The following is a 20,976-nucleotide window of genomic DNA, read 5'->3' on the forward strand; positions in this document are numbered from 1 at the left end:
TATTTTACAAATGGTTAAAAATCTATTTATTTTATTTTTTAATAATAGAAAAATTCTTAGTTTTACTTAATGCAAAGAAAATAGACCGCGTTGTCACGTAAAATTACTATCAGAATTTCATAAAGTCATGTGCAGTGAAATATAAGATTACAGATTTTTTTAAAATTTAATATGAGCAATTGTAAAAGGAATAAAATATAAATATAATAAAATTCATACCTCAATGGGCTTGGATCAATGAAGGGCTAACTCTCTAGCATGTCATTTGTATAACTGGGCAAACATCAAGTCCGTGTTGTATGCATGCTGCTCTTACTGTCGGGCTCCCAATAACATCACACCCAATCATTTAAGTATCTTAGTGCAACTGGTAGACTATAAAATTTGGTATTCAAATGATACAAACTTGGAACTAGTAGGTTATTCAAATGTGGATGGGGCTGAAAATGCTGATGATAGAAAAAGTACCTCTGGAGGTTGCTTTTATGTAGGTGGAAACCTTATATCTTGGATGAGAAAAGAGCAAAATTCTATTTCCTTATCTATAGTTGAAGCCAAATATATTGCAGCTAGAAGTTTTTGCACTCAACTTTTATGGATGAAAAATATGCTTCAAGATTAAGAATTCTCTCAAGAGACTGACCATTTATTGTGATAAGTCAAGTGCAGTTAGTATCTCTAAGAATCCTGTTCAAAATTCTCGGACCAAACACATAGATATTAGACATCATTTCATTAGAGAGTTGGTCGAGTCTAAGATAGTGTTCTTGAATCATGTTCCTACTGAGCATCAATTGATTGACCTATTTACTAAACCTTTAGAAGGTCTAAGGTTTGAGTTTCTAAGAAAAGCCATAGGTGTGTGTAACCTTAATTGATAGGAACACTTGCATGTTCTTGTATTTCTTGTACATCATTAGTCTAGGATATGCATTTCATATATATTTGTTATTCTTTATTTTTGTGTTTGGTTGAGTTGATCTCTATTTTTCTGCTTTATTATATAAAACAAAAACAAAAAAATTTAAAAATAAAAAAATTTATAACCAAAAAGATGAAAAAGGAAAAGATCTTTTTTGTTTTTCCAAGTCAAGAGGACTTGGACCCTCCCACGTGTTCATACTTGGAGTTGGAACATCTTTTTTTCTTTTATTTTTCACAATTTGAGTGTAGATCACCCCATGACTCATTTTTTCAAAGTTATATTCTAGTGGACAAGCATCATCAATGGATTAGCTAAAAGGTAAATCCATTGAGTATTTAGCCATTAAAGAACAAAAAAAGTCACAATGTATTAGTCAAATTCTAAATAATTAGAATTTAGCGACAGTTACATTCAAAATAATTTTTAAATTTGAATGTTCCTGTTCATAGGTCAAATTCTTATTTTATGAATTATTTCTCTCTCCAGCAAACCAACAATTCTAGTTTTTAGAAATGTTTGTTGAATGGATGCTCTCTTCAAGTGCACGGGTTCATGGATACTCTGTCCAAATTTGATTAAAAAAAAAATATAGTTGGACGGGAATGATAGAAATTAGTAAAATATGATAAAATAAAATAAATTAATATTTAAAAAATTAAAAAAAAATAATTTTTTTTTAATTATTAATTACTCATTGCTATATAATAAATAAATGGATAATCCAATATGAAAATTTGATGTGAATATCCAAGGTCAAATTCATTTTATATTGTTTTATTGTTATATAATGAAAAAATAGCTATTCCAATATGGAGATTTATATGGATGGAATAGTCAAAAGCTAAATTCATATTACATTTATAAAAAATGTACTTTAGCTTTAGCTAATCCATAAGGCATGGGTGCCCAACCAAAACAGCCATGAGTAATCTGTTTGTTGGTTCTCATGGCCTAAAGTGGAACCCTAAGGTTCACAAACTCCCTATAAGTGTTGTAGATGTAAAAGTTTGGTTAGAACTAGGTGACTAAGTTAATAAGTTTGGATAGGATTAGGTGATTAAAATGATAGAATTTATCATATCATTAAGTTTGTAATTTTGAATGAATGTAAATTATTTATTAACTTTATCTATAACAATATTAAGTTATTTAGGAGGTGTTAGAGGTAGTTTAGATAAGTTATAAGTGTAAAAATCAAGTCCTAAAGAATCTGCACTTATCTAGAGAAGATGTTGATCTGAAATCTATTACAACAGAGAAGCTTTATCGCGAGATGTCAGCATTCCGTCTGTCAGGTGACATTTTCGTAACAGACTTGCCCCGTCAACAGAGTCCTATTGAAACTAAAAATTTCATATTGTTTATTTAAGAGATTCTACTGGTTAGGATCTGTAGAGATCAAATTTAGATATTTTCTAGAACATTTTTTAGTGCATATTTTGGTGAAAAAATTCATTGGAGAATTTTCATATTGTTTCTCTCAGAGAGTGGTACTTAAGTATTTTCTCAGTGTTTTATCTCTCTTTTTTAGTGCGTGCATACTTCGTGTCGGAGTTGACGTGATCTAGTTTAGCCGTTAGAGTTTCAGGAGAAAAGTTAATGTTTGAAAATCGTTAGAGGTTTTAGCTGTTACTGCGGTAGAAGATAAATAGGTCATTTGTCTGATTAAATAAGAGTGTCAATTGACAAATATTTTTTAATTGAGTTTACTTGTAATTAATTTTCAAATCATAAAATTGACATTTTTGAGTTTAGCTGCCTCGTAGGATTTTACCTTTAAAAAGTTCTTGAAAAGGTTTCCCTTCGATACCAAAATTGGTGTTACGCACTTCATTTATTTTATGTATTTGATTGTTTATCAAATTATATCATAATTAACGACTAACCAATTTGTCGAGTGAATTGATAGATATTCCCGTTGCATTACGATATATAGGGGTATTTGGGTAATTTCATTTGGCATTAGAGCCAAGTATAGATGAGTGCGACAGGGACATGCTTTACCATGAAATCAGCAAATATAGATGAAAATAGAGTGACAAAGAAAGGAGATCTTCTTTCTCATTTGTGAAGGCGACAACGGGGAATAGCAAGTAGATGTTTAGCTCTAGGAACTGTAAGGCCAAACTCCTCAGTCATGTCCAATTCAGTTGGTAGCATGTTATTAGGAAGCTCCCAATCAAAGCAATGAACAAGTTGTGCGACAACGAGCCGAACCGCAGTTAGACCCAACTGTAACCCTGGGCAGCCTCTTCTCCCAGAGCCGAATGGGAGAAGTTGGAAGTCACGTCCTCGGAGATCAATGCTACTCCCAACAAACCTTTCCGGGAAGAACTTCTCAGCATCAATCCAAACACTTGGGTCTCGCCCAATTGCCCAAACGTTTACTATCAACCTAGACTTTTTGGGGATGTGGAAGCCTTGGATAGTGATGTCTTCCCTGGCCTCATGAGGTAGTAGTAGAGGTGCTATTGGATGTAGCCTCATGGTTTCCTTTACAACCATATCCAAGTATTCCAGCCTATCCAAATCTAATTCCTCTACCATCCTCTCCAAGCCCACTACATCTTCCAGCTCCTTTTGAAGTTTCTTCATTACCCTTGGATGCTTGATGACTTCTGAAATTGTCCACTCAATTGCTGTTGCAGTAGTGTCCATTGATCCTGCAAGCATGTCCTACAATGAAATTATTGTCAGGAAATAAGTGATCAACAACAAATTTGAATCAAATAGTATACAAGTTCAACGAATGATTACCAAGATTATGGCCTTGATATTGGACCGTTCAACACAGTACTCAGAGTCTTCAGATCCCATGAAGCTCAGCATGACATCAACAAAGTCCTTAATCTTATTTTCATCTTTGGATTGGACATGATGGTCGATAATTTTCTCAAAAAAATCATCAAATATCTTACTAATAACCTTCATGCGTCGCCTCAGTCCCTGAAGGTCAAGGGGACCAATATATGGAATGTAGTCACCAAGGTTAGGAGTAGCACCTAGTTGCATACCCTCTTGAATTACAACCTTGAACCCCATCTCATCAAAATCCTTATCCATGTACTTCTTCCCAAACACCATACGACAACTCATATCCGCGCTGAGGGATGAGATCTTGGCGCTGAGATCGACAACAATACAATCACAGCCAGCCTTTTCAATAAACTTCACTAGTAGGCCAAGCTCTTCTTTCCTCATGGATCTGAAAGAATTGATTTTGAGGTTGCTAAGCAATTCAAGGGTGCACATCTTGCGAATGTTGCGCCAATAAGGACCATAAGGAGAAAAGGACAAGTTCTTTTGCTCGTAAGACATGTGATTTGCAGCCTCACTAGGTGGTCTACTAGCAAACACAAGGTCATGCACTTTAAGAAACAGTTCAGCAACTTGGGGTGAAGAGACAACAATGGTGGGCACAAATCCTAAACGCAAGTGCATGATGGGGCCATATTTTTGGGCTAGTCGATGAAGATCTCGATGAGGAAATTCCCCAAACATATGAAGATTCCCGAATATAGGCAAGCCTCTTGGACCAGGAGGTAGTTTTTTAGTCTTGTTCATTCTTTTCCATGTCCATTCTCGCAGGAGATAAGCAAGCATAACCAGCACAAGTATCGTCCACGTCCAGACCATAATAGGCATGTTTCACTCAGATATTGCTGTTATAGCTACAATATCTGAGTATTTATCCATGGCATGGAAATTGTATACAAGAATAAAAACAAGCTTGAGTTAACTTCAATGTCTTGAATACTGTAAACAAAAATTGGGGCGGCCTAATTGATGCATGATTGGGATTTATAAAATTATAACACTAATTTCCAAATGGCATAGGCCAAGTGGATAAGTATCTCACTTAATCATGCAAAATCAGTTAAACATTATGTGTCACCATTAGGTTAAATCAAAATTAGGACGTTTATATTCAGGACTAGTTCTGCCTCGAGTAGGATAGTTTTCTTTATTATAATATCGTTTGTGTAAGTTTTTTAAGACAGTGACAAACCATTTTATAGTGCAAGAAATAGCATGGAGCCAAAAGGCCAACGCCATATTAGATATCATCTCTAATCATGGGGCCATCGATGCATGTAATATAGCACACTTCAATAAAATTAAACGTCACTTTATGATGTTGTAATCATCTTGATTATACCAATACAGCTTCCTTGTCTTCTTCTCGTGTCTGTTCTAACCATTTTAAGAGACGGAGAGAGTGAGATCGATGAAAAAGCAGCCAAAGAGCCGAGATACCCTTTTTTCTATTTACACTATTCTCTCTCTCTCTCTCTCTCTCTCTCTCTCTCTCTCTCTCACCGGCCTATTTCTTCCACGCTTTCTGTGATCGTTACTGCATGCTATAATAATGGAATTATGATAATTATTATTTTATTTACCAGTCTTTTTAGCTTTCTAGTGAAGTTGTTTGCTCGAGTACGTTGTGCAGGCACATAAATATTCTCCCCTTGGATAGCGGCCACAGCAAGTAGTGGAGGGAAAATCAAACTCAATTAAGGTTGTTTCTGGAAGGAAAATTAAAGTAAATATTATTTACTTAATATAATTAATATATGAAACATTAATTACCCTAAGGAAAGGTACGTGTAAAGGTGCGCTAGCTGACATGATGCACAAGAACAAATTAAGTTTTTCATACCATTTATTGCAACAGGTAGCTAAATGCCACCACAATTATGTTAACACAATGGTTTTAATAGCTTTTAAGTCTATTTCTGAGCTACATAGATAATGGCAATTTAATAAATCTAGTTAGAGGGTTCCACGAAATTACTTCATTACCCTTGGATGCTTGTTGGATATTATTGAGCGAAGCCAAAGCAATTGTTTGGTTGGTCATCAGCTTGGGGTAAAGGGGTGATAAGCCTACCTTGTGGATCCTATGAGGCTTATGAATTTTGATAAGAAAATAATTGTGTATATATATATATATATAATATCAAGAATAAAAAAAAAAATGTCTTGCTAGTTTTTCAAAAGAATAAACTATTCTAATAAACTTTTCAAAGGGTGCTACTATACTCACGCCCAAGTATGAAAGCTACCTCCTGTTACTTCCTCTTGCTAAAAAAAAAAAAAAAAAAAAAAAAAAAAAAAAAAAAAAAAAAAAAAAAAGTGAGCATAAGTAGGTCTAATCTCAAGAATACATATAAGCGAAGAGATGGTAAAATTAACATAAAAGAATAAAAATGGTGTATGCTTTGGCTGGGTGAAAATACAAATCTGTGTCATTATTGTAGGGGACGAAATGCTGCATCCCTCCTCTCCCCTTCTCTATTTCTCCCCTCTTTTTCCTCCCCTGTCAATCTCTCTCTCTCTCCTTCGAATGAAAAGGTCTGGTTCTAATCCACCATAGCTGATCAAAGAAGAAAAAACCCAAAGATTTCAAGAAGAAAAGGCTGCTCTCAAATTTGACCACTCGGTTTGGCTTCTTTCTGTTCGCCATTGGTGAGTTCATAATCTTTGGAATCTTTGGCAAATACCCACTTTGAGTTTTGTGTTCTTATTATTTGATTTTGTCACTTTTTCTCTCACGGAAGAAAGGAAGTACTGTTAGATACCATCTCAGAGGGCGAGAAATGGGAAGCAGATGGAGGAAAGTGAAGATAGCTCTTGGCATCAACTCCTGACTTTACGCTCCTCACACTCTGGACGACTCCTCGCTGTCTAAGGCTCTAGTCTTCGTCGACTGAGGGAGAGAGCTTTGCGAGTTTGTCTTGACAGAAGAGAGTGAAAAATGAGGAGAAAAGGAAGGGAGAAGAAATAAATGATTCCCAGCTATCGCACCCACTTATTTTTACGTAAATCGCCTACATGTCGACTTATAATTGAAGGGTGTAAAATATGCTTAAAACCATTCTCAATGACTTCTTCATCCTATTCTATAAAATATGCTATCAAAACTCACCTTTAATTTTTATTTTTATTTTAGACACTGACTTTTATAGTATATTTTTTATTCATTTCAGCTATTTTTTCTAATGATATTCTTATATCTTTTGATATTTATAATATATCTTCATATACAATGTTATATAATTATATCTTACTTTAAATTCATCCAAATTTATAAGCTAGACTAAAATATAAATTAATTCAAAAAATAAAAAAGAAAATATTATATAATCAAAATATTGTCAAGTATATTAAGAGAACGGGATGCTTTAGCTTTGGAGGCCCCAGCGAGATACAAAAATGAAATAAAAAGTGGCATTTCGGCAGTGAAGAAAAAAGTAAAAAGAAGAGATAAATAAATTAGAAATTTATCCTGTAATGCCCCAATTTCGGAGGTCTGAAGAGTTAATTTTTATTATTTAATATCAACTCCAATATCACAATTATAAAATCCAAAAATCTCAAAAAATATAAATTCATTTGCTCAATCCCAAATATATATGTTTCTTCATATGAACAACAAATAAATTCTCAATAAAATAAATTAAAAATTCTCTAAAGTCTCAAAAATATTCTTAACTCATTATATCCAAATAACTGAAAATAATCAATTTACTAACTATGACTCTCAAATAAATACCGGTACCCTCATACACTTATTCCTTTATGAACATCAAACCTCTCTAACACTGTCTACTCTTGCTCTCTAGTGGAACCATCAAGATTATCTGAAAAATGTTTGGAGATAAGGGAAGAGTTATCAACAACTCAGTAAGCATAGAACATATACTAGTATGCAAACATGAGCATTTACAGAATTCAGAATGCTGAACAAAAACACTTTTTATTTACAAATGCAAAGTCAGAACATGTTATCAAAAATATCAAAGCGAAAGTTCAAAAAAAGATTTTTATTCAAAATTCCTTTGGCACAGCATAACTGAAACATCATATCAAAACATAATTTCACGTTTAACCCTTGTCGTAGAGTTGTACAAACCCCAGCGACCAACCTAGTAGAATCAAAATGTGAATCTTCCCCTTATTATTCTCGGAGCCCCGAGTATGCACACAAGAAATATCAAGCAGAAAATCACTTTGCTTCCAAAGTAGGTACACCAGAAACAGAAAATTTGGTACCAATCCGAACAAAAACCACAATTATATACCTCTGGTAAGGTCAGAACAGAATAAAAACAAAACCACAATATCATGCCAAATGTTTTCAGAAATCATATCAGAGTACAGAACATTTTCAGAACAGAACAGAATCATATCACAAAAATATAATTTATACACAAAATTTCACATTTGCTCTCTTTTGCACAATTCAAAAACAAAATGTCAAAATAGTTCATGTTTACACCAGTCATGCCAGAAAATATATTATTCTTATATAGAATTTCATGAGTAATGTAGAACAAATAATCGAGGTTGTTCAAATTTCTTTTCATAATAAAACATGCATATCAAAATTGACCTTAGTCTATTTTATTTTTATGCAAAGTCAAATATAGGAACTCTATTTATCTGGACTTCTTAACTTTTTCTAAATTTCTCCATAATACTGTCGAACGAATATCAATTATCACTTATACAATAAACACGTAACTTAAATCTCTAATTAAACATATAATTTGATATTCAAGTCTAAGATAATGTGTATTTTCTTAAAAAATTTAAAATCTCTCGAAACCTTAAAATATCATCAAATTCTAAATATATCTATTTTCACTCAATTTTTCCAACCACGACATAAACTCTAAATTCATTAAACCTTAATACCAACTGAATACCATAACTATTTTCTGTTGAACATTTTGGACTATTTTAAAGTAAGTTGGAGCCCATTGAAATATAACATTAAAAATCCTCATGCTTTGGTTTTAAAAAGGAAAATGCTAGACCTCCCGCTGGAGCTCCCGTTGGGGTCTAGCAGTATATTTTAATGTGTTTTTTTAAGTTATTTTTTATATAATTTTTTTAAAAATTTTAAATATTTTAAAAAAATATTATTAAAAAATACTTCCTTAATCACGAAGTAAAATAAAAAATTATAAAAAATATTATTAAGGAAATATTTTTTAATGATTTTTTTTTACTTTCTGATTAAGAAAGTGTTTTTTAATGATGTTCTAAATTTATTTTATTTTTTTAAAATATTAAAAAATATTAAAAAAATCTATATAAAAAATTACTTTAAAAAAATACATAAAATAATACTACACCCCAGCGGAAGCTCCCAGTGGGCTGTAGCATGATCCTTTAAAAATCCGAGGGCAAAATTATAATTTTAACAAAAACAAATCTTCCTACCATCTCCGTGTAAGGAGCTCTAGTAAAAAGAGAACTTGCAACTCAGGTTTTGGTTTTGTTTGCAGGGATAAACACTCACATGACCCAGGGTCGTGCGAGGGAGGCTTACCGAGAGGACAATCGCGAAGTGGTGGAGACGAGGGCAGCGCTGGGTGGCTGATCACTAAGAGGGAGAGAGACAAAGAGAGAGAGTTAAAGTAGAAAGAGAGAGAGAGAGGCCATGGCGAGAGGGAGGACTTACGCATCACGCGACGTGCATGGGGGCTTCGGACGGTGGCGCTGGACATCACTGGGAGGTGGAGGCTTGATCTCCAGCGTCATCTGTTGCTGCTGATGATGGCGGTGCGGCCCAACTGTGGCACGATATTAGAGCAGCATACACAGCAGATTACTCAAGATCCAGATCATGCAGAGGATGCTGCTCATGGACAAACCAATGGTTCTGATATGCAAGCTCAGGCTTCATCAAATGTGCAAAACACATGTCATAATTCTTTAGTTTATTTACCATATGGACCCTCATTTACTTGATGTATCATGTATTTTTATGTAAATTCCAAGGTTGCTACGTTGCTATACAAATTCATTGTAATTGCTTTATTCTGATAGTTTGTTAGGATTCTGTTTTCCTCTTTTGGTATAAAGCTGCATGCAGCACTCTATAAAGCTATGAGAGACGACACAATACAATTCCAGAGCACTACTCTTTCTTTATTCTCTGTCATTTCATTCTATTTTCTTCTATCTTCTTATTCTTACATGGTATCAAGAGCCATTGCGTAAATATATTCTGCAATGACTACTGAACCTCCCAAGTCCCCCTTTCTGGATTTCAATAACATCACAAACCCATATCGCCTTGACCATGGAGACAACCCTTCTCTCCCTTTGGTCCCTGACCTTCTCAACAATGAGAATTACATTACATGGTCAAGAGCTATGTGTCGAGCTCTTCAAGCCAAAAACAAAATAGGCTTCATCAATGGAAGCTTAACCAAACCTCAAGACCCTACAGACCCTCTTTATATTGCTTGGGAGAGATGCAATGATTTTGTTGTTTCCTGGATTCACAATTCCATAAATTTAAGCCTCAAGTCCAGCATTGCCTTAGTGGATGATGCAAAACAGATCTGGTGTGAGCTCAAAGAAAGATTCACCCAACAAAATGGGCATCGAATTTTTCAGCTTAAGAAAGCTCTCACAGGTTTACAACAAGATTCTGATTCAGTAAGCATTTATTATGGTAAACTCAAAACAATTTGGAATGAACTTCTCCTATGTGACTCTCTGCCTGACTGTACCTGTGGCAAACTCACTATCCTTTTCAATCGCTATGAAAGGGATTGTGTTATCCAATTTCTTATGGGTCTCAATGACTCACACAATACTACCCGTGACCAGATCATGCTTCTTGACCCATTACCTTCCATAAACAAAATATTCTCCATGATACAACAACAAGAAATGCAGCATACTATGCTTAACAATCCCTTCACCAGATTCCATGGCTTTTGCTATCAAACAACCATATTACAAACCTTTTTCCAAGCCATCACAGCAGATTAAACGTGAAAGACCATTTGGCACTCACTGCAAAATTCAAGGTCATACCCTGGAACTTTGTTTTAAAGCAGGCAATGCCAAGCCTCCCCTCTGCACTCATTGCCATATGACTGGGCACATAGCAGACAAGTGCTATAAGTTGCATGGTTACCCATTTGGGCACAAATTCCATGGCAAGATCCCTCAAAATTCCACACATTCTGCTCATATGACCATCCTGGATACAGCAACACAGCCTCATGACCCTCCCACCTTTACCAAAGACCAATACCATCAACTCATTTCTTTATTGCAGACAAAGGAAGCCTCAATTGCTAATCACTCTATTAATACTGTCCAAATAGATTGTATCCCCTCACCTACCATGAATGGTAATCATTTTTCTTTCACTTCTTTCATTCCATTAGATAACACAAGCACACATCTCTCTTGGATAATAGACACGGGTGCTACAGATCACATGATCTGTAACACCTCACATTTTTCCTCTATAACATCTCAGGTTTCTTTTGTTGTTAAACTTCCCAATGGACAATCTGCACCAGTAACTCATATAGGCACAGTACATATTACTTCTAGATTAATTTTGCACAATGTCCTTTGTGTTCCTTCATTTAGTTTCAATTTGATATCAGCTCAACAGCTAACATCTTCCCTTTCCTGTTGTTTTGTATTTCTTTCACAAATTTGTTTTCTTCAGGACCTTTTGACATGGACCACGATTGGCATGAGTGAGATGAAGAATGGCTTATACCACCTGCTCACAGAACCAGTTTCCCCATCAGCTCTTTTTGGATATTTTTCAATTTCCTTACATAAGACAATTTCTGTTTCTACTGCTTCCTACAAATTCAATCAGGTTTCTGATATTTGGCATTGTAGAATGGGTCACACTCCCATCTCTAAATTACATGTAATAGCAGACCCATCTATTAAAAGGCATGTTTCTACAATTTCTATTACCAACCCATGTCAAGTTTGTCCTCTTGCTAAACACCACAGATTGCCTTTTCCTGTTAGTACACATAAAAGCAATAACCCCTTTGACCTCATACATTGTGACATTTGGGGACCCAATTTTGTTGAAGCTTATGATGGAACCAAATACTTTCTCACCATCATAGATGATTTTTCGAGGAGTACTTGGATCTACCTGCTTAAACATAAATCCCACACCAGATCATGCATTGAAGCCTTTTACAATTTAGTTGAAACACAGTTTCATACAAAAATAAAAATTCTGAGAAGTGACAATGGCCTTAAATTCAAAATGACAGAATTCTTCAATAAGAAATGAATCATTCATCACAAAACATGTGTGGCAACCCCTCAACAAAATGGGGTTGCTGAAAGAAAACATCAACATCTTCTGAACATAGGCAGAGCACTCAAAATTCAAGCAAACCTTCCCAATTCTTACTGGACTGACTGCATTCTAACTGCTGCTTACATTATCAATCGTGTTCCTAGCCCTTTGCTTTCCAACAAAACACCATATGAACTTCTTTTTCATTCCCCTCCTACATATTCTCATATGAGAATCATTGGTTGCCTATGCTTTGCTTCCACCTTATCCCACAATAGAACCAAGTTTGAACCTCGAGGAAGAGCTTGTGTTCTTCTTGGCTACCCATTTGGAGTGAAAGGGTATAAACTCCTTGACATTCACTCTAAAACAGTTTTTATATCCAGAGATGTGACCTTTCATGAATATGTTTTTCCATTTCATCAACCTGAATTTTCTTCTTCACCCATACAACCCCCTTTTCAAACACCCTTCAATCTTGCCTCTCTTCCAAATAACAATTCTGCTGTCCCTTCAGAAACTTCATTCCCTTCTCCCTCTCCACCACCTCCACCTGACTCACTACCCCCTTCTCTTCCATCTACTCCACCTGATTCCTTATCTTCTTCATCTCCATCTACTCTACCTGAATCATTATCTTCTCCCCCTCAACCTGTCCTTAGAAGATCATCTCGAACCAGAACTGCCCCTCAATATCTTCAGGACTTCCATTGTCAGCAGGCTTCTTCTATCTCACCTTCTCAATCAAGGGACATGGCTACTTCCTCAGGTATTCATCATTCTTTATCTTCCTTCATTTCTTATAACAATTTATCTCCTGCCCTTTTTTTTTTTTTTTTTTTTTTTTTTTCTGCTACCATATCATCACACATTGATCCTCATACTTTTAAACAAGCTGTTAAGGACCCTGATTGGTGTCAAGCAATTGAGGCTGAACTTGAAGCTTTAGAACTTAACCAAACCTGGACACTCACTGATCTACCCCCTGGAAAAGTTCCTATAGATTGCAAATTCGTTTTTAAAACCAAATACCATTCCAATGGCACAATTGAAAGGAAGAAAGCAAGGCTAGTTGCCAAAGGTTTTACTCAGCAACCAGGAGTGGATTACCATGAAACTTTTTCACCTGTAGTGAAAATTGTGACAATCAGAACCATCTTAGCTCTAGCCTCCATCAAGGGTTGGCATCTTTACCAATTTGATGTCAACAATGCTTTCCTCAATGGAGAGCTCAAAGAAGACATCTACATGAGAAAACCACTTGGATACAATAAAGGTTCTCCTCATCAAGTTTGCAAGCTTCTTAGAAGCATTTATGGCCTCAAACAGGCCTCGAGACAGTGGTATGACAAATTTTCCTCTTCCCTTATTCAGTTTGGATTCACTCAATCCAAATCAGACTATAGTCTCTTTACCCATCACACTGCCACCTCTTTTACAGCACTACTTGTCTATGTAGACGACATAGTAGTTGCCAGCAATCAAGTTGAATCCATTTCTGTTCTTAAAGATTTTTTGAACAAACATTTCAGAATTAAGGACTTGGGCACATTGAGATATTTCTTAGGCATTGAAGTTGCTAGAAATTCTACTGGTATTCATTTATGTCAGAGGAAATATACCCTTGATATCCTTGCAGACTCAGGCATGCTTGCTGCTAAACCACTACGACTCCCAATGGACCAAAACCACAAGTTAAGTAAATCAAGTGGCACTCCTTTACCTGACCCCACCCCTTATAGACAACTCATTGGTCGACTCCTTTACCTTACAATCACACGACCTGACATAAGCTATCATACCCAAGTACTCAGCCAGTTCATGGACCATCCTTCAACTACTCATCTTGCTGCTGCTTATAAGGTATTAAGATACCTTAAGAATTCACCTGGCCAAGGGATCCTATCATCTTCTACTTCAGAAATTCAATTACAAGGCTATTGCGACTCAGATTGGGCTACATGCCCTGACACTCAAAAATCCATCACTGGGTATTGCATTTTTCTTGGACAGTCTCTCATTTCTTGGAAATCCAAGAAGCAAATTGTGGTTTCTAGGTCATCTGCAGAGGCTGAATATAGAGCCATGGACTCCATTACCACTGAGTTAACTTGGCTAAGACAGTTGCTTACAGACCTCTCTATCTCTCACCCTCAAGCTGCACAATTATTTTGTGACAACCAAGCTGCATTATATATTGCAGCCAACCCAGTCTTCCACGAGAGGACCAAACATATAGAGGTAGATTGCCACCTAATCCGAGATAAAATCTTAGAAGGAAGCATCAAAATTGCCTATCTTTCCACCACCTTTCAAATTGCTGACATTTTCACCAAATCTCTACCTTCTCATCTGCTGTATTTACATCTTTCCAAGATGGGAATAGTAAACATCTATTCTCCATCTTGTGCAGGGGTATTAGAGCAGCATACACAGCAGATTACTCAAGATCCAGATCATGCAGAGGATGCTGCTCATGGACAAACCAATGGTTCTAATATGCAAGCTCAGGCTTCATCAAATGTGCAAAACACATGTCATAATTCTTTAGTTTATTTACCATATGGACCCTCATTTACTTGATGTATCATGTATTTTTATGTAAATTCCAAGGTTGCTACGTTGCTGTACAAATTCATTGTAATTGCTTTATTCTGATAGTTTGTTAGGATTCTGTTTTCCTTTTTTGGTATAAAACTGCATGCAGCACTCTGTAAAGCTATGAGAGACGACACAATACAATTCCAGAGCACTACTCTTTCTTTATTCTTTGTCCTTTCATTCTATTTTCTTCTATTCTTCTTATTCTTACACACGACATGGCTCTCGGTTTGGGCGAGGATGCTCTGTCTCCACGGCTTCAAAACAGAGTAGCTCCAGTTTCCGCTTTCCACGGAAGTTGGTGATGGTGGCTACTGTTTGGGCTGTTTTCAAGGGTGGAGACTAAGGCTAGGGCTGCTTCAGTCGCTGCGGCATGGTTGCTTCCGGTGTAGGTTTGCAGTGGTGCGGGTCATGCAGGGGTGGTTTTCGTGTGGTGGAGGCTGTGGCGTACGGCGGAGGGGGTCTGCTCACGGTTGATCCACTCTAACGAGGATGATGCTGACGTGAGAGGTGCTTCCCGTGGCTTGCAGGAACTGGTCTGCGACGTTCAGCGTTTTCCCTGGTAGCGGTCGCTTGCTGCGGCTTGATCTCCATGGGAAGCCATCGTTCCGCGTGACAGGGTTGAGGGAAAAGCCGTGAAGTTGCTGGGCTGTCCATGGAGGCTGTCGGATGTTTTTGGTGCAGGGGGTTTCGTTCGCGTGGCCTGGGCAGTGGCGTTAGTTTTAAGTGGAAGGCTCACTCGTGGCAGTGGGTGGTGGCATCGTACGTTGCATTTCCTGGACGTGGAGACGTGGAGGTGCTGATTGCGATTTGAGGTGGTGCTTGAAGAGGGGAACAACGTGCATGGAAGAGGAGGCTTCCAAGGAGGTTTGCGACTTGAAATTTTCTTTTCATGCAAGGGATAAGCGTGATATATATATATATATATATATATGTATAGGTGATTGAGCATAAAAGAAACCCCAGAGGATAGAGACGTGCATGTGCATGGGAGTGGAGTGTGAGGGGGAGGGAAACTTATGGGTTGGTTTTTTCACGGTTTAAAGCAAGAGAAAGTCTACTATACCGCCTTATTTTGATCGCTCTATTTGACTGTTGGTTAAATTTTTTTTTTCACTTAATGATTAAGGAAGTGATTTTAAATGTATTGATACTTTTTTTTATTTTTTAAAAATATTTAAATGTATTAAAAAAATATGAAAAAAAAAAGAAAAAAAATCACTGAGCGGTACGTCCAGCGGTAAGAGTGGGGTGGCATAGTAGCTCCACTCTTAAAGCAAATGGGTGTGGGGGCTTCGGTATTGGGCATACGAGATTTGGACTTTCTTAATGAATTATAGGACCTCGACTCAGTCTCTAAAAATCATACAGCTTATTTCAAAAATTTTCTCAACTCATAAAAGAGTTTTTTTCATCCAACCCATAAAAAAATTTAAGGAAATTACTAATAAAATCGCAAGCCCAAAAAATTTCGATATCCACCAAAGATAATTTGGATCTGCAACCAGTATAAAAAAAATACTTAAAAAATAATTAAGCTCTTCATATGTATAAATTCAAAATAAAACTTTTAGAAAATGACTTGTTGCTGGACCTGAATGTTATATATACATTTGTGTACAGTGTCCACTAAATATAGAGAATGTATTGTAGCAAACTGTAAATTAATTATAAAATACATAATCCGTTAGATAGGTGTTTTGAGGTATTTTTTTCAAATTTTACATTCCCAATGCATTTTACATAACCCATTAGAAATGCTCTAAGTACCATATCCGGTTTGAAGTTAAACTCTATAAATTAACCATGTCATTTCCATCCCATTTAATGCAAGGAAAAAAAAACAACCTCATCCAGCAGTGCTTGATTTCAACACATTAGAATAAAATACACATCTAAGAAAAAGTCATTTCCATCTCGATAATGCAAGAAGAGAAATTGTACCTGCCCAGTTAATTTAGACCTCCGAGAGAGAGAAATCTTGGACAAAAGAGGATGCTCTTGTACCCTACAATAAACAAAGGTTTGAGAGTAAAGTTCAAGCCGAGAATGTCCGAAAGAAACCAATCAGTTACAGCACACAGAAAACAAACAAAAATGATTAACCAAACAAAGACTAAATTCAACCACAACTTATGCATAAATCATGAAAAAAAATAGCTGTAAAATCTAGTCCAGCCTAAAGACAGTAATAACACAATGTGTTTGACAAAATGTTTCAGTCACCGTGAGTGTACTGAACGTCTTCCTATTTTATTTATAGAGTTTATTACAATAAATACAAGTAGTGTATTTTGCATGATGAAGTCGTTGCAATGAAACTGTTGCACAAAGGGGTAATAAACGGTGATCATGACTATCGGTTCTCTTATGTTTTTGTGTTGATTGGTGAATGTTTTTTGTTGACTGTTATTTTGCTGTTAATACACCCCCCCCCCCCCCCCCGCCGCAAACTATGCCAAGGTACGAGGTCAAGTTTAGTGTAAAGCGGGTGTTGAGAAATATTTTGAAACGCTTTGTAAACTAAAGAATATGTAAAATAACAAGAACAAATTAGAAAAAGAGAATTCGGTGTTGAGGCACGTTGTGATGACGCTTTTCTTAGAGTAAATTCCTCTGCCTCCAATTATAAACATCCACTAGGCTTCTTGACAGTCTACTTTCAAGATACAACAACGTCGGTTCCCGTTCATCTCCTTGTCGGTGCACACAAAAAGAGATCCTCAAACCCGATATAAAATAGCCAAAGCCCAAAGAAAGAAATACAAAAAGAAAGAGGAAGTGTTTCTCTAATTTTTGTAGAGAATTTGGAGATGTGAATTTATGGGTGAGGTTCCTATTTATAAAGAATGAAATGGCACTTGTGAAAAGTTACAACTTAGTTAAATAAAAAGGTACATGTGAAAAGTCACATCACATAAATGAAGTGGTACTTGTGAAAAGTTACAACTTAAATAAAGGAGCACTTTTGAGAAGTCAACTTCTCAAATATTAGAGAATACATTGAAAAAGTTTCTAATTCACCAAAGGGCACAACCCTTTGTTTGGTTGGGAAGCGGTTAAGGTTTATATCCTCAAGAGGCATACATTGGTTCAAGTACCAAGATAACTTTTTCATTTAAATCTAGATAACCAAACCGATACATTGAACAAAGGTAATGGTTCACATTATTTTTACTTTATATTAAATATTTTAATCATTTCTAAATTTAAAAACCAACAATCCCCCACCTGATTAAAATATTTTAAAGAACTGAATAGAATACAATTTTCTTTGGACTAAGTACTATGCATCAATAAAGGTAGCTTGCGGCTTTGAACGTCTACCTAGTGTTAGCGTGTTTCCATCTGAAAGATCCATCATAAACCAAGTCTTGAACCAGAATCTTTTAACTCAGGCTTCTCCACACCACACACATAGTACGGCATATATCAGATTCCTTTCAAGGTGGTGCATAAAGGTCGTGCATCGTATCTTGGATTCATGAGCGCTCTAGGGAATGGCCCAATTACCATAGACTGCGGCCCCACAGTCACACTCACATAGGTGAGTCCTCCAAGAGTACCTGCAATTCAATACCTTCCCTTAGTCTTGGATTCATTCAAAACATTTTGTTTTTCCTTTGTCATTGCATTTGTAGCAATCACACCCTAGGGATGGACCTATAATAATATTTTAATAGTGCTATCCAGTCACTCAAATAGTTTGTTCTTCCCATTGAACCTTCTTCTTGGGATCTCCTGTCAGGAAAGTTGGGTTGCCGCTACCGGTGACCTAATTAATGGACTTCAGTCCCATCCCTCTTATGGGGGCTACCCGCATGAGGGGCAGGGGCACCCCCTCCCTGCCCCCCGCCCCGCACCATGCGGGGGAAGCGGTTTCAACCCCGTCCCAGTAGCAGGGGTGGGGTTGAAACCGCACCATGCCCCGCCCCCCGCTCAATCCAGTGATTCACTAGATCTATAATTTTTTTTTAGGTCTAAAAAAAATTTTAGACCCAAATTATAATATAATATAATTATAAATTTTATTCGAAAAAATATAAACTCATTAGAGTTGTATTTTTTATTGTCTTAGCCTCCTAAGCCAACCATTATATAGGAGGCCAAGACAATACTATAGTCATTCTTAAGCAATGTATGACTTATTGTTAAGTCATACATTGCTTAAGAATGACTATAGTATTTATTGTCTTGGCCTCCTATATAATGGTTGGCTTAGGAGGCCAAAGCAATCCATTAACTTGAAATCAAGTTTTTAACATATTTTATATATTTATATACAATATATATTTATATAAATTATTTATATAAATATAAAAAAATATTTTTTATTATAATTTGGGACGGTGTGGGGCGGGGCCCCGCTGGGGTCAGCTGCCCCCGCCCCTGCTAGTGGTTCTTCATGCGGGGCGGGGTACCCGGGGAGGGGGGCGCTGCCCACCCTAATCCCCCTTGATGTACATATAACCTTCGACTTTGCCTGTCCTTTCGTCAAAGGATTCGCTAGGTTATCTTCTGACTTTACATATTCCAACGTCAGGTGTCCATTCTTTCTCAGGTATTTCTCAGGTATCTTATCGTAGAATGCCTGATACTCAAATGTCTTCTCTTATAATTAAAGTATTTATTATTACAAACACTTATCACAGTCTGATTGTCACAAAGAACAGAAATCGCTGGCATTGGTTTTTTAACTAGTGAAATTTCTGATAATAAATTCTTAAGCCACTCTACCTTATGTCCGATAATATCTAAGGCTATTAATTCAACTTCCATAATAGATCATGAAATCACAGCTTGCTTGGAAGATCTCCAAGCCACAACTGCTCTACCTAAAGTGAAAATATTTCCACTTGTTCCCTTACGATCTACTATGTCAGTTATCCAATTAGTATCACTGTATGCTTTTAATACAGTGGGATACCCAGAATAATGGGTATCATATGTCATGGTTCCTTTTAAATATTTTAGAATTCTTTCCAATGCTTTCCAATGAGAATCATTAGACCTACTAGTATATCTGTTAAGTCTACTCACAACATATGAAATATTAGATCTAGTAGAATTAGCAATATACAGTAACGTATCAATAATCTGAGAATATCTCAGTTGTGACACAGGATCTCCAAGATTCTTACTTAAATGCAAACAAGGATCAAGAGGAGTACTGACAAGTTTGCATTCGAATCTCTCAAACTTTTTAAGAATCTTTTCAATATAATGAGATTGATTTATGCTAATACCATCATGAGATCTCATTAATTTAATGCCAAGAATTACCTGTGCCTCCCCCATGTCTTTCATGTCAAAATTTTTAGATAAGAAATTTTTAACATCAAGAACAATATCTATATTGATACCAAAGATGAGAATATCATAACGTAAAGACATAGCATTACGCATGCACCATCAACTATTTTAGTGTATAAACACTTATCAGATTTATTTATCTTGAAATCATAAGATAAAATTTTTTCATCAAACTTTTGGTGTCATTGTTTAAGAGCTTGCTTCAAACCATAGAGAGATTTAATAAGTTTACAAACTTTCATTTCCTATCCTGAAACTACAAACCCCTTTGGTTGATCCATGTATATCTCTTCTTCTAGATCACCATTAAGAAATGTGGACTTTACGTCCATTTGGTAGACCTCAAGTTTATGGATCACTACTAGAGCAATTAGAACACGAATTGTGGTTATTCTAGTAACAGGAGAATATGTATCAAAATAATCGATACCATCTCTTTGTGTAAAGCCCTTTGCAACCAGTCTAGTTTTAAATTTATCAATAGTACCATCAGGTCTCAATTTCTTTTTAAAAATTCACTTACATCCAATAGTTTTACATCCAGGAGGAAGTTCACATAAACTCCAAGTGTCATTAATCTTAAGAGATTCCATCTCACTATTTACTGCTTCTTTCCAGAAAGTAGAATCAATGGAAAGCATGGCATCCTTGAAAGTCAATGGGTCTTTCTCCATAGAATAAGTATTAAAATTATGTCTAAAATCATTTTCCTTTCTAACTCGTTTTCCTCTTCCAAGTTCATTTTCTAATCCAGATACACTATCAGGATTAGATATAATGGTAGGTTGACTATTGGTGGAATGAAAACTTACTATAGGTAAAGATCTTTTTAACTTATTTTTAAAAGGAAATAAATCTTCAAAAAATATTGCATCCCTAAACTCCATGATAGTGTTGGGATCAATACCTTGATCTTCTGATTTGATAATCAAAAATCTATATGCAGAACTATGTCTAGCATACCCAATGAATACTGCATCTACTGTGTTGGGACCTAATTTCCTTTTCTTAATTTTTGGAACATTAACCTTTGCAA

The 20,976-nt window shown here is 36.0% G+C and overlaps 2 protein-coding genes across 2 annotated transcripts in view; both read right to left on the reverse strand.

The window, feature by feature from the left end:
* The window catches only part of LOC121252559 (cytochrome P450 71AU50-like), a 58,042-nt gene that overhangs the window by 29,157 nt on the left and 7,909 nt on the right, over positions 1-20,976 (reverse strand). The window contains exon 3 of the mRNA XM_041152261.1: positions 16,572-16,652. The gene's annotated coding sequence lies outside the window, so the exon portion shown is untranslated. The remainder of the gene's footprint in view (positions 1-16,571; positions 16,653-20,976) is intronic.
* LOC121252560 (cytochrome P450 71AU50-like) overlaps positions 2,987-20,976 on the reverse strand; it is a 42,597-nt gene continuing 24,607 nt past the window's right edge. Inside the window, exons 3-4 of the mRNA XM_041152264.1 lie at positions 3,683-4,605; positions 2,987-3,601 (exon numbers count right to left, since the gene is read on the reverse strand). Of these exons, the coding sequence (XP_041008198.1) occupies positions 2,987-3,601; positions 3,683-4,570 (1,503 nt within the window). The 5' untranslated portion in view covers positions 4,571-4,605. The remainder of the gene's footprint in view (positions 3,602-3,682; positions 4,606-20,976) is intronic.

Source organism: Juglans microcarpa x Juglans regia, chromosome 2S (genome assembly GCF_004785595.1).
Source record: "Juglans microcarpa x Juglans regia isolate MS1-56 chromosome 2S, Jm3101_v1.0, whole genome shotgun sequence".
NCBI lineage: Eukaryota > Viridiplantae > Streptophyta > Magnoliopsida > Fagales > Juglandaceae > Juglans > Juglans microcarpa x Juglans regia.